A 15,140-nucleotide genomic window follows, 5' to 3' on the forward strand; every position below is an offset into this window, starting at 1 on the left:
GGCGATTCACAGACCTGTACCCCTGGGGATAAAAATATATTACATGTTTATAAAAAATAAAATTAAAAAATAAAATTAAGGGACGCCTGGGTGGCTCAGTTGGTTAAGCAGCTGCCTTCGGCTCAGGTCATGATCCCAGCGTCCTGGGATCGAGTCCCACATCGGGCTCCTTGCTCGTCAGGGAGCCTGCTTCTCCCTCTGCCTCTGCCTGCCATTCTGTCTGCCTGTGCTCGCTCTCTCTCCCTCTCTCTGACAAATAAATAAATAAAATCTTAAAAAAAAAAAAATAAAATAAAATAAAATTAAAAAAAAATTAAAGAATCTTAAGAAAAGAAAAATACTGGGAGGATGAAGGAAAAAACTACTAAAAATGTTTACTTCCAGGATAAGGGTGATCTAGATGGATGAAGACAGAGGTGCAGATGAGGTTTCTCAATGTATATTTTAAATATACTTTTCACTTTTGAAACATGTAAACATATTATTACCTAGTCAATAGCAGCTTAAAAGCCAAGACAAAAGCGTAAGGAAGACAGGAAGATCAACCGAGCAAAACTGCCCCTTACATTATAGGCACAGGAATATACAGAGCTTTTACACAGGTGATGATGCTCAATCTCACTGATAAATTAAAACATGACACCATTTATCAGCTATTGACTTTGCAAAGATCCAAACATTTCATAACACACTCCGCTGGAGGGGCTACAGGGCAACAAGCACTCTCGTGCGCCAGTACTGGGAGGGGAAACTGACACAGACCGGCATTTGCTGTCTACTGGCATTCTATAGTCACATACGCTTTGACTCAGCAATTCCACTTCTAAGAGTTTTCTTCACAAGCATAATTGCACATAACCACAAAGACCGATGTACAAAGATACTCACTGCAGCTCTGTAATGCAGTAGCACGGAGCCTACAAACAAGAAAAAGTCTGTCATGGTACCTCCACACAGTGGACTGCGAAACCGTCAAAAACAATGAGAGATGTCTGTATGTGCTGAAAGCGAACAATCCCCAGTATACACCGCTAGCAAAGGGCGAGTATAGTGCGCAGCCATCTATGCCCCAAATACGCTTGTACACGCGCGGAATATACTTCTGCAAGGAAGAAGCTGGCGGGGAAACCAAGGGGCTGGCACAAAGAGGAAGGAGGGAAACTCACTTGAACATGCTTTGATTTTATATCAAGTGCATATATTCCTTAAAAATACACTCTCTGGCAACAAAAAGAGAAGAATGTACAGGGGTGCCTGGCTGGCTCAGTCTGTGGAACGTGTAACTCTTGATCTCAGGGTCATGAGTTCAAGCCCCATGCTGGGTGGAGAGCTTACTTTTTTTAAAAAAGGAAGGTATGTATAGAGGAAAGGCTACTCAACAAATGGTGTTGGATAAGTTGATTAAGTTTGTAAAATAAAGTCATACCTTCATCTTACACTAATATAGATACCAACAGAGCTAGAGAAATCAAAAGTTGAAAAAAATGAAACCAACCGAGGTGATGATGACCATGTAAATCTGAAACTTTCAATGTGTCCTCTCAACACAAGCCAGAGGCTGAGGTCACCCAAATGCAAAAAGCTAAGAACAGAAATTAATAAACACCAAGAAGAAATAAAATAATAATACAAGAGTTGATTAAATTCAGAAAAGAAACAGAAAGGGTTTCCGTTTCTTTTTTTTTTTAAGATTTTATTTATTTATTTGACAGGCAGAGATCACAAGTAGGCAGAGAGGCAGGCAGAGCCGGTGGTGGGGGGAAGCAGGCTCCCCGCTGAGCAGAGAGCTCGATGCAGGGCTCGATCCCAGGACTGTGAGATCATGACCTGAGCCAAAGGCAGAGGCTCAACCCACTGAGCCACCCAGGCGCCCCAGGGTTTCCGTTTCTGCCTAAGATGTAGAAAAGTTGCAGGGAATATCCCTTCCACTCTGACAAGAAACACCGAACAGAGTACAGAATCTTTATTTCCTTGAGCTCATCAGGACCTGAGGTCACAAAGCCCCAGGGTAGAAGTGACTCAGGCAGCAAGCCTCCTTGGTGGTGACCATAAACATACAGACTTCCCAGGCACTCTCAAAGCCCTCAGCCTGGAACACAAGCCCAGATACTGGCCTTCTTCTTCACCATAACAAGAAACAGGTTCCTGCAATTAAAACAGATATTTGGGAGCGCCTGGGGGACTCAGTCGGTGAAGCGCCTCCTTCAGCTCAGGTCCTGGGATCGAGCCCCGCATCAGGCTCTCTGCTCGGCGGGGAGTTTGCTTCTCCTTCTGCCCCTTGCCCCAGCTCGTGCACTAGCTTTCTCTCTCTCTCAAAAATAAATAAATAAAATCTTTAAAACAGAACAAAACAACAAACAGATATTTGTCAACAGGGTTCTCATTTCAGCTGAAGTGACTGTTCAATCTGCAACAGAATTTCTCCCTCCTGGACTACGGACACTGGGGCCCAATGTGCACGCAGGATACTCAGCAGCATCCCTGGTCTCTACGCTCCAGATGCCAGGAGCACCCTCCCTATGAGCACTCAGCACAAAAATGTCTCCAGGTGATGCCAAATGTCTCCTGAGGATAGGGCTGACCTACTTTTACTAAAAAAAAAAAAAAAAAATACTTGTTGGTGCACCGGGGTGGCTCAGTTGGTTAAGTGTCCAACTCTTGATTTCGGCTCAGGTCATGATCTCAGGGTCCTGGGATCGAGTCCTATATCAGGCTCTGCACTCAGTGGGAAGTCTGCTTCAGGATTCTCGCTCCCTCTGCCCATCCATGCCCCCAAATAAATATATAAATCTAAAAAATTGTTTTTATCATCTGAAATTTAACTTTTTATTTTTGCTAAATATAGTATCCCTATCTGGGGGGGGGGGGAACCTCACCCTCAGTGAAACTATTGATCTAGACCCTCAAATACAAACATGAGCAGGAAACCAAGAATCACCAAGCATTTGAAGATGAAATGAATTCAAAAAGCTTTTCTTCAAATATATTCTTCTGCAGGGCCTTTGCACTTCCTGTTCCCTCTTTCTAGAAATGGGTTCCCCTAAATATCTGTATGGATGTGAGGGATAAAGCCAGGATATAATAAATATGCTAGGGAAAATTCTCACAAGATAAGATACCCAGAAAAGATGCGAATGCTGATGTGAAAAGGAAACAGTTCTTAGAAATTAAAAACATGACTACCAATCAATGGGCTGAACAGCAGAAAGTTTACAACTTACCCATAATCACTGAGCTAAAAGCTTGACTTGAGTCCCTCAGAATACTGAGCAAAAAAGGACAGAGTGATAGTAAGTACAAGAGAAAGGTTGGGACATATCTGGAGAGTAGATCTACCAACCATATTTCTCAGACTCCCTTTCTGGATGTCTCCCTGCTAGGTTCTGCTAATGGGAAACACTGGTGGAAGAATGCAAGGTAGGGAAGAGGGAGACAGGTCTCTCAGCAGCCATCAGCATCCACCCAGTGGCAGAAGGCAGCACCGGCTCCAGCTGCCAGCTTCGAGCCACTTCTGAGGCACGAGCACTGAGCACCGACTGCGTTAGCACCTCCCCCACCAGAGTCCGAGCAAGAGACGCACGGCTGCAGGCTCTCCTCCTGCAGGCTCTCAGCTTGTGCTCCTGCCAAACGTCACCTTTATAACCCCAGTTCTTTCAACAGTAACTGCTTTCTGTACTTACTAATATCTGAATGCCTCCTTTTTGATCTTCTAGCCTTCTAAGATCCACGTAAACCACAGCCTATATGGATGGCATCGTCTCTGTTGAGTACCTCGTGTGGCTTCTGTTTTCCCGTCGACAGCCTAACTGATAGTGCTTATTACCAGAAGTCATCCTAGGAAATAAGCTCTTACAATGATCTTGAACTACAGACAAAGTAGATTCAGAGCAAAGAATAATACCAGGAATAAACAAGGTAGTTTCATAACGATGGGTTAATTCATCAAGATAAAGTAACAATCCTAAATGTGTATTCAACTCATAACATAGGTTCAAAATATGAGGCAAAAAGTGATAAAACTTCAAGGAGAAACAGACAAACCCACAATTACAGTCTGAGATTTCAACACCCCTCTTTGAATCAGTAAAACAAGAAGACAGAAAATCAACAAGGATGTAGAACTGAGCAACACTATCCACCAACTTGACCTAATTGATATTTATAGAACACTCCTCCCAACAATAACACACGCATTCTTTTCAAGTGCACACAGAATATTTATGAAGATAAACCATATATTAGATCAAGTCTCAACAAATTTACAAGGATTCCAATCATACAAACTATGTATTCTAACTACAATGAAATGAAATTAGAAATCAACAACAGAACTATGTCTACAAATTAAATACACAGGTCACAGAAGAAATAACAGGAAAAACTAGAAAATATCTTGAAATGAATACAAGTAAAAACACAACATACCAGAATTTCTGGAATGCCACTAAAGAAGTCCCAAGGGAGAAATTCACAGCGCTGAATGTCTATATTAAAAGACAAGGTGTGGGTTCTGAAGAAAACAATATGGAGTTTCCACAAAAAACTAGAAAACATAGAACTACCACACGATCCAGCATTTCTACTTCTCGGTATTTATCTGAAGAAAATGAAAACCCTAATTTGAAAAGATGTAGGAACCACTACGTCCACTGCAGCGTTATGGAAACAACCTAAGTGTCCACTGATAAACCAATGGGTAAGAAAGATGTGGTCCACAGACACAGCCGTAAAAAAGGTTGAAATCTTGCCATGAGCAACAACATGGAGGGACCTAGAGGGTCTTATGCTGAGTGAAATACGTCAGTCAGAGAAAGACAATTATCATGTGATCTCACTCATATGTGGAATCAAAAAATAAGACAAACGAACAGACAAAAGCAGAAACGGAACCGTAAATACAGAGAACAGGGGGTAGAGCTCAGTGGTAGAGCATTTGACTGCATAAATACAGAGAACAAACTGGTGGTTGCCAGAGGGGAGGGGGTGGCGGAACAGGCAAAACAGGTGGAAGGGGCGTGGCAGGTCCAGGCTTGCAGTGAGGGAACGAGTAAGTCACGGGCACAGCCAGCAGAGGCCCGCGTGCTGAGTGCGGCGTGGCCCACAGAGCCGTCAGTCCCCACGTCGAACAGCTGAAGCCACGCTCCCACTGTGCCGAGCACAGAGCACAGCCCGGCAGCAACAGGAAGTAAGAAAGGTGTCAAGTCAACAACCTCAGGTCCTGCCTGAAGTGAGTGTCAGGAAGAGCTCGGGCTGTCGGGTGCTCATGGCCGAGGGGAAGAAGCCAAGCGCGGAAGACGCACACCCTGCTACCCTGCTCACACGAAAGCATTGGAGCGGGCGAGGCCGTGGACACAGAACGGAGATCGGCTGCTGCCTGGGGCTGGAGACAGGAGCGAGGACGCACTGAGGGGACAGAAACGGTGTAAAAGTGGCCTCATTCAGTGGGGTCAACTACTGGAGAAATACAAAGGCACAGGGAAGTGGAAAGGTGTCACGGACCTCCCGTGCTGGCCTCTTCACTCAGCCATCGCTGCCGTAGCTCCCGAAAGAATATTTTCGGGAAGTCGTGCGCTACATGAGGTTTTGAGCTGCTTTGGTCTCAGTGTGGGCCCACTGACGGTGCAGCAATTTCTCCAGCTCTTGACTGGGTGACTGGAACAACGTTGCTGGCAACTGACCAGATCCCAGCACAGGCCTGCTGGTCTGCGGCGTGAGGACTCTGCTAGTAGGAAGGGCAAAAGTCACTGGAACTCCGCACACCCACTACCCCAGGAGCAATTCAAACGCAACCCCACATGCTTGGAGGAATTGCATACATGAGCCACCAACGAAGACCTAAAGGATTCAGAGCAGGCGATGCCTATCCCAGCCCCACCCGACACGCCCGCTTGGCCCACCGGAGAGCGTGTGACCCGCGTCCGTGCCAGCTGCAGCCGCTGCCCCGGACACAGCCTGGCCACATGATGAAATCAACACGGCCCGGCAGCCGGCAGGCGGCTATTGACCTGCTACAGAGGGCGGCTCTGCTACTCTGCCATAATCTAGTCCATAGAGACTGTGATTTCCTTGACATGTCTTGGACATCACGCTGGTATGCTACATTAATGACATCGCGCCCATTAGACCTGCCGAGCGCCAATCAGAGAGCGCCTTTGCTTAGTAAGACAATGCATGCCAGAAAGCATGAAGTGAACACAATAGGTTTCCTGAGCCTGACCCCAAAGTGAAGTTTCTAAGGGCACAGTGATCTGGAGCATGCTATCTTCTCCAAAGTGGACCAGAAGCTGCTGCACTTGTCCCGAGGACAGCTATTATAAACGTGTTTCTGGGGTACCTGGCCAGCTCAGTCAAAAGGGCATGCAACTCTTGGTCTAGGGGTCCTGATCTTGGGGCTCATAATTTCAAGCCCCATGTTGAGGATAGAAATTACTAAAAAAAAATTAATTAAAAGTAAATAGATATATTCCACATATTCAAGAAGGCACACAAAGCATTAGTATATTAAGGAGACATGAAAAATTAAAAAGATAGAAATCTGCCTTCTAAAGATGAAAAATATAAGGTCTAAAATGAAAACCACACTGGATGGCATTAACAGCAGATTAGACATTGCAGAAGAAAAGATAACTAAAAAACCGAAGATATAACTATCACCAAGAAATAACTATAGACCAGGACACCTGGGGGGCTCAGTGGTGAAGTGTCTGCCTTCTGTTCACACCATGATCCTGGGGTTCTGGGATTGAGCCCCATGTCAGGCTCCCTGCTCAGCGGGGAGGCTGCTTCTCCCTCTGTCCACCCCTGCCCACTCACACACACACTCTCTCTCTCAAATAAATAAATAAAATATTTAAAAATAAATAAATAGATAAAGTGAAATGCATGACAACAATAGCACAAAGAATACAAGGTCAGAATTGGGAATATACTGTTATAAGGTCTTTACACTACATGTGAAGTTGTGTATTATTATTTAAAGAAAGACTCCAATTAGTTAAAGATGTATATTTTAGGGGCGCCTGGGTGGCTCAGTGGGTTAAAGCCTCTGCCTTCAGGGGCACCTGGGTGGCTCAGTGGGTTGAGCCTCTGCCTTCGGCTCGGGTCATGATCTCAGGGCCATGGGATCGAGTCCCGCATCGGGCTCTCTGCTCAGTAGGGAGCCTGCTTCCTCCTCTCTCTCTGCCTGCCTCTCTGCCTACTTGTGATTTCTGCCTGTCAAATAAATAAATAATCTTAAAAAAAAATTAAAAAAAATTTTAAAGCCTCTGCCTTCAGCCTGGGTCATGGTCCCAGGGTCCTGGGATGGAACCCCTTATGGGGCTCTCTGCTCAGCGGGGAGCCTGCTTCCTCCTCTCTCTCTGCCTGCCTCTCTGCCTACTTGTGATCTCTGTCAAATTAATACATAAAATCTTTTAAAAAAATAAAGACATATATTTTACACCATAGGGTAACTAGTAAAAATTAAAAGGTTATGATTGTCAAGTTAATAGTGAAGATAAAATTGAGTAACAGGAAAGGCTTGATTAACCCAAGAGAAAGCAGAAACATAAGACAAAGGAAACAAAGAACAGAGAGAACAAATGGAAAACAGCTAGCAAGATGTCAGATTTTATTTGAAACATTTCAATAATCATATTTTATGTGAATAAACTAAATATCCCAATTAAAATGAAGAGGCTAGGATTGCATTTAAAAAGGCAAAATCCAGCTATATGCTGTGTATAAGAAACTCGTGTTAAATATAAAGACACTTGGGGCACCTGGCTGGCTCAGCCTATAGAGCACGCAACTCTTGATCTTGGGGTTGTGACTTTGAGGCCCAGAGTGGGCACAGAGATTACTTAAAAACAAATAAGTAAACAAACAAACAAATAAATAAATAAAATTGAAAGAAGAGACAGATGAGTCAGAAGTAAAAGAATGGAAAAAGATGTAACACACAAGCATGTATCAAAAGAAAGATGGGGTACTTATATTTATATAAGAAAATAGACTTCAGACAAGAAATGGCATCATGGATAAAGAGAAACATTAAATAATGACAAAGGGGTACATTCTCCAAGAAAACATAATAATTCTAAATGTGTTCAAATAAAAACAGAGCATCAAAATACATGAAGTAAAAGCGAATAGAACTAGAACAAGAAATGTACAAATCCAGTTACAGATGGAAACTTTTACACTCCTTTCTCAGTACTTGACTGTAAAAGTAAGCAAAAAACAGTAAGGATATAGAACAGAACAACAATATCAACCAACCTGACTTAACTGGCATTTACAGAACATTCTGCACAAGAGAAGAATGCATGCTTTTTTCATGTGCACACATAATATTCACCAAATAAAACTTTACTGTGGGCCCCAATATAAATAACAAATTAGAAAGAACAGAAGTCATACAGAGTTTGTTCATAGATCATAATGGAATGCAGTAGAAATTAAGAATAGAAAGATATCTAGAAAATCTCCCAATATGTGGAAATTAAACAAACTCTCTAAGCAACCCTTGGATCAAAGAGGAAATTTCAGGGGTGCCTGGGTGGCTCAGATGGTTAACCGTCTGCCTTCAGCTCAGGTCGTGATCCCAGGGTCCTGGGATGAAGTCCCACACTGGGCACCCTGCTCAGCGGGGAGTCTGCTTCTCCCTCTCCCTCTTCCCCTGCTTGTGCTCCCTCTGTCTCAAATGAATAAATAAAATATTTGAAAAAAAAAAAGAGTAAGTCTCAGAAGAATATTAAGTAATATTTTGAAATAAATGAAAATGAAAATACAACATATCAGAGGCACCTGGGGGACACAGTTGGTTAGGTGTCTCTTGGTTTTGGCTCAGGTCCAGATCTCAGTCAGGGTCATGTGATTAAGCCCCACATCAGGCTCCCTGCTCAGCGTGGAGTCTGCTGCAGACTATCACTTCCTCTCCCTCTGCCCTTCCCCCAACATTCTCTCTTCTAAAATAAATAAATAAATCTTAAAAAAAGAAAACACATCAAATTTTGTGGAATGCACCTAAAGCAATGCTTAGAGGTAAATTTATTAAATTCTTATATTAGGAAACAGAAGTAATTAGTAATTTAGTTACTAATTACTCAAATTAGTAATTTAAGTTTCCACCTTAAGAAAGTAAAGATAAGGGGCGCCTGGGTAGCTCAGTGGGTTAAAGCCTCTGCTTTCGGCTCAGGTCATGATCCCAGGGTCCTGGGATCGAGCCCCATATTGGGCTCTCTGCTCAGCGGGGAGCCTGCTTCCCCCTCTCTCTCTGCCTGCCTCTCCGCCTATTTGTGATCTCTGTCTGTCAAATAAATTAATTTAAAAAATCTTTTAAAAAAAGAAAGTAAAGATAAAGTTAAATCCAAAGCAATCAGAAGATAGTACATAGTAAAGATAAGAGGATAAATCCATGAAATGGAAAGCAGAAAAGTAGAGATCAATGAAACTCTAGGTTGGTTCTTAGAAAATATCAGTAAAATTAATAAAACTTACCGAGACCGATCAGGAAAAAAATAGACAAGAAAGAAACTGCAGTATCATAAATGAAAGAGGAAGCATCACTACAGATCCTATAGACATTAAAAGGATAAGTGAATATAACAAACAACTTTATAACAATTAATTCAAGTACTTAGATGAACTAGAGAAAATCCTTGAAAAACATTAACTACCAAAGCTCATTCAAGATGATACAAGTAATCTATATAGTCCTGTTACCTGGCTTTTTAAAGATTTTATTTATTTATTTATCAGACAGACAGAGATCACAAGTAGGCAGAGAGGCAGACAGAAAGAGGGGGAAGCAGTCTCCCTGCTGAGCAGAGAGCCTGATGTGGGGCTCGATCCCAGGACCCTGGGATCATGACCTGAGCCGAAGGCAGAGGCTTTAACCCACTGAGCCACCCAGGTGCCCCTTACCTCGCTTTTTAAAAAAGATTTTATTTATTTATTCATGGGAGACAGACAGAGAAAGAGAGGGAGGCAGAGGCAGAGGGAGAAGCAGGCTCCCTATGGAGCAGGGAGCCCAAGGTAGGACTCGATCCCAGGACCTCTGGATCACACCTGAGCTGAAGGCAGACGCTTAACCATCTGAGCCGCCCAGGGGCCGAGTCCTATTACCTGTTAAAAAGAAATTATATTTGTAGTTAAAAACCATCCCACAAAGAAAAGTTCAGGCCCAGATGGTTTCTTCAGTGAATTTTACCACTTAAGGAAAAGAGAACAGCAATACTACACAATATCCTTCAGAAAATTAGAAAGGGTGGGGGGCGGGACACTTCCCAAATCATTTTATGAGGCCAGCATTATGCTAACATCAAAACCAGACAAAGATAGTACAAAAAAGGAAAACTACAGACCAATATCCTTCACAGACAAAGCAAATATCCTCAGCAAAATAAAAGCAAATTAAATCAAGCAATATATGAAAAGAGTAATATATTACAACCAAGTGAAGCTTATCCCAAAAGCTCAAGTCTGGCTCAACATACAGAAATCAATCATCAGAATAATTCGCCATAGTAACAGACAAAAAAAGGAAAAAGTATACTATTATTTTCGTAGATGCAGTAAAGGCAAATATTTATGAAAATCCAAGTCATAAAAAAAAAGTCTCAGCAAACTAGCAGTTCGAGGGAACTTCCCTGACTTGATAAAAGGCAACTACAAAAAGCTTACAGCTTCCATGCTGAAAAGGTAAAAGACTAAATGCTTTCCCCCTAGGATCGGAAAAAAAATCGAGGATATCTGCTCTTATGACTTCTCTGCAACACTGGCAGTACCACAGGTTCTAAGTATAAACAAGGCTACCAGAACTCAGTATGTGAGTTTAGCAAGGTTGCAGAATACAAGGTCAATATAGAGAAACCAGTTGACAATCTGATTCTGAAGCTGATGTGGAAAAGCAAAGGACCCAGAATAGCCGAAACAACTCTGAAAAGAAAAACGAAGTTGGAGGGCTAAAACTGCCTGATTTCAAGAATTATGATAAAACTATTGTCATCAAAACAGCATGGTATTTGCATAAAGATAAACAACAAAATCAATGGAACATACTACAGAATACAGAAATAGACCCACAAATCACAACCAATTCATTCTTAAAGTTGCGAAAGTAATTCAATGGAGTAAAGACAGCCCATTCCATAAATGGTATTGCAACAAAAGCAGTAAGACCGCAAGAAAATAAACCACAACATAAATATACCTTTGACAGAATTTAACTTGAATGGATCACTGATCTAAATATAAAATATAAAATCGGGGCGCCTGGGTGGCTCAGTGGGTTAAAGCCTCTGCCTTCGGCTCAGATCATGGTCTCAGGGTCCTGGAATGGAGCCCCGCATCGGGTTCTCTGCTCGGCAGGGAGCCTGCTTCCCTTCCTTCCACCCCACCCCTGCCTCCTGCCTCTCTGCCTACCTGTGATCTCTGTCGAATAAATAAAATCTTTTAAAAAATACATATATATATATATATAATAATATAAAATCATATAACTTTTAGGAAAAAAATAGAAAATCTTTAGGACCTAGGGCTAGGTTAAGAGTTGTTAGATTTGATACTAAAAGCAAAATCCATAAAGGAAAAATTGATAAATTTTAAAATCCTCAAAACTTAAAAATCCTTCTTCAACAAAGATACTATAAAGAGAATGAAGAAAAAAAAAAGAGAATGAAGGGGAACCTGTTTGGCTCAGTCAGTTAAGAGTCCAACTCTTGATTTCGGGATGAGGTCATTATGTTAGGGTTGTGAGACTGAGCCCTGCTTTGGGGGCTCTGTGCTCAGTGGGAAGTGTGCTTGTCCCTCTCTGCTCTCCTCTGCCCCATGGTGTCTCTCTTTCAAATAAATAAATAAATAAAATCTTAAAAAAAAACCTAAATGCGATAATACAAGTCAAGTCCTTAGTGGTGGCTCAGTGGGTTAAGTGTCTGCCTTCAGCTCAGGTCATGATCCCCGGGTCCTGGGATCCAGCTCTACATAAGGCTCCCTGCTCAGTGGGAAGCCTGCCTTTCTGTCAGTTTTGTCCCCTCCCCTGTCTCCACTTTTGTTCTCTCTGTGCCAAATAAATAAATAAAATGTAAAAAAATTAATGTAAAGTCTTATAATTTATAATCATTGTTGTTACAGAATTCTTTAAAATTGAGAAAATAAAAGACAAATGTTCATCAATAGAAAAATTGAGAAAATAAAAGACAAATGTTCATTAATAGAACAATTATTAAATTATGTTACATCTATTATAAGAAATATTAGGCAATGGTTTAGAAGTATGAAGTAAATTTATATGTACTAATTTGGAAAGATGTCCAGAATTATTGTGAAAAAAGTAAACTGCAGGACAATTTGTATAGTATGATCTCATTTGTGTAAAATAAAATATGTTGTGAAGAAATTTTTCTAGAATGATATTCACCAAACTGCTAACAGTTGTTATCCCTAGGGAGGGTTGTGGAATGAGGTGGGGTTCAGAGAACGGGGGTCTTTCCCTTTTTAGTCTACTTATTCCTAGACTGTTTGAATTGTTTCTAAAATATATTCATATATTTTTGAAACAAAAAACACAGAGTCAACTACTATCTTTTAAAAGAGCAGTGATAAAAATAACTTTCTGATTGCCTTGGCTCATGGATTCAAGAGGATGAAGCACGAGCTTACCTTGGACAGAAATATTTACCTAAAAATAGCCTCGGCTTCCATCTGTAATCTAACAACCATTCACGGAGCGCTGTCCCTTGGCTTGCAGCGCAGAGAACTGAGTCATTGCCGCTGCTGGGCCACTAACCAGTTTTGTTATGTTATTGTGTTATAAACGTTTGACTGTGGCGTTTTTGGAAACAGGGATCGTTGTCTTTGCCCTGTCTCTGTAGCCGCCCGACACAGGGCCTGATTCAGAGTTGGCGGGCAACTGAAATAAGACCAAGTCCTCGTGACAATGTCAGAATTAGAGGTGGCCGCTAGGACAGCGCGGTCCGCGCCCACTGAACTGACACGTGCTCGCCATCTAGTGGCCGTAGGGATTTCCGCGAAAGCCGGGGATCAGGAGAAACCACTAAGTGTTCTGGGATGCCTTTTAACACAACAGCACTGCCGAGCCAAAGAGCCCTCAGAAAAAGTTGACGAGCATCAAGTAAAAGGTCTTGGTTTATGTGTTGGAGTGCTGGTAGGATGACCTGTAGGTACTCCTGTTTTAAGTCTCCTCCATCAGCATCCTACCATCAGATGCCTCCTTCGCCTATAAGCTGTGGGCAAAGTCCGCGTTGCCATATCTCCACCCCCACCGAAAAGATCGAAACGCATATGGTATTAGGTATGTACATGAACGCTTTCCCAAAACTGATGAAATACTAATCATCTTTCCTGAGACAGTCTGGTCGGGACAAGATAGAAAACAAGACCAGAAAAAGAAAATCTTCCATAGACGTTGCCCTCCAGGTGCACCATCTTTTTCTGAATCATCAGAAATCATCGTGACGGTGAGCGCCACTGTGAAAATAGGTAGTGAGCCTGGAAGAAGCCTCACATGTCAAAGGGCCACAAGGAAAGCCACCCCGAGTTGGCTTTATAAACAGTCTTTGTGCCTGTCCCCTGTCCCTGCAGAGCTCAGGGAGGTTTACTTGTCCTGCAAGTAGCTTCATCGTTAAGGGAGCAGCTGCGTGGTAACAGTCTGAGAAGTACCGGACCTTGTGTTTATGGAGTAGGGGGCTCAGAGAGAATAATGAAAGGACAGACATGTGCCTGGTAAGTTGAACAATATTCCTGTAAAATGTTGCTCAGCAGTGGGGTGCCTGGCTGGCCCCGCCAGTACCGCGTGCAACTCTTGATCTTGGGGTTGGGAGTTCCAGCCCCGCGTTGGGTGTACAGATTACAAAAAATCTTTTAAAAATTAAAAATCAATAAAATAAATAACTAAATCTTTAAAAAATATATTGTTAAAATGTTGCTCCGCAGACCAAACAACAGAAAATTCTCAACAACTCCTGAGAGAGGGGCACTGAGTAGTTTAGGGTCAATGGGGAAAGCGGCCTAGTCATGTCCACAAATGGGTCCTGTCATTAGAATTCCACCTCCTCCCGGTTCACACGGTAGGTGCCTCATAAACATGAGAAGAAAAACGGAGATGCAACTTGGCGGCCACGGGGATCCCGGTATGGCAGCACGGTCTACACAGGAACGGCGCCTCCGGAGCAGGCAGTTTGTCCCGAGCACCGGGCTCTGCAGCTGCAGAGAAGTTACGAATCCTGAACAACATGGATCCAACCAACTGCTCCTAAACACGGCAAGAAGCGCCAGTATCTATTTACATGCAGTCCCCGAGGGCTCGAGCGCGTCTTGCTCTCAGTAACAATTAGGTCCTCCGAGGCGGCCCGTTTACTAGCCCTGCGCCCGGCGCGGCGGCGCCACACGGAACCTGGCACTGCGGCGCGCAGGAGGATGCGCTCTCCCGAGCGCCCCGTCTCTCCCCCGGCACTAGTCCTCCGCTCCGGCCGGTGCTCAGAAAGCGCGGTGTCAGCAGAAAGAGCCGAGAAGCGACACGGAGAGAAACCACGAGTGCCCCTGGGGAAGGCTCCCGAAGAGGCGAGTCTGCCGACAGCCCCACGAAAGAGCGCCGCAGACGGCGCCGGGGGAGCCCCGAGCCCCGCCGCCCCTCTCCGTCCCGCGCCGGCCTCCGCCCGCCGCGCAGCCCGCGGGCTCTGCCCCGGGGCCGCCTCCCCCGCTCGAGCTCGGCGGCGCCGCGGAGCCTCCCGGTCCGACCCCGCGGCCGCCGCGGCTCGACGTGTGTGCGCCCGCGCGGCCAGAGGACGCCCCCACTCACGTAGCGCTGCAGCTTCCTTTCGGGGGGCGACTTGACGAGCCAGCCCGTGCACACGGCGTCGCCCGCACTCATCGTGGCCGCCGCCGCCGCCGCCGCTTCCTCCAGCTGAGTCGCCGCGGGAGGAGGAGGAAGTCGGGCCGGGGATGCCGGCGGGGCGGGCCCAGCGCCGCCCGCCCGGCACCGCCCCGAGCCCCCGCCGCGACCCCCGGGCCCCCCCCCGGCCGCCGCGCTCCCCGGGGGCGGGGGCGAGGGGGGAGGGATGGCGCCACCGCCGCGGCCCAGACGGCGCGGGGCGGCGGGGGGGGGAGGGGCGGGCGAGCCCCCTCGTGCGGAGCTCCGG

General features: G+C 44.6%; 1 protein-coding gene across 3 annotated transcripts in view; it reads right to left on the reverse strand.

Annotated features, from left to right (window-relative positions):
* LOC111139210 (GRB2 associated binding protein 3) overlaps positions 1–14,872 on the reverse strand; it is a 79,915-nt gene extending 65,043 nt beyond the window's left edge. For all 3 annotated transcript variants that reach the window (XM_022491413.1, XM_022491414.1, XM_022491412.1), the window contains exon 1: positions 14,801–14,872. In XM_022491413.1, the coding sequence (XP_022347121.1) occupies positions 14,801–14,872 (72 nt within the window). The remainder of the gene's footprint in view (positions 1–14,800) is intronic.
* Positions 14,873–15,140: the final 268 nt, after the last annotated feature.

The sequence above is a fragment of the Enhydra lutris genome, unplaced genomic scaffold (assembly GCF_002288905.1).
Source record: "Enhydra lutris kenyoni isolate GAN:26980312 unplaced genomic scaffold, ASM228890v2 scaffoldscaffold96, whole genome shotgun sequence".
NCBI classification, from domain to species: Eukaryota; Metazoa; Chordata; class Mammalia; order Carnivora; family Mustelidae; genus Enhydra; species Enhydra lutris.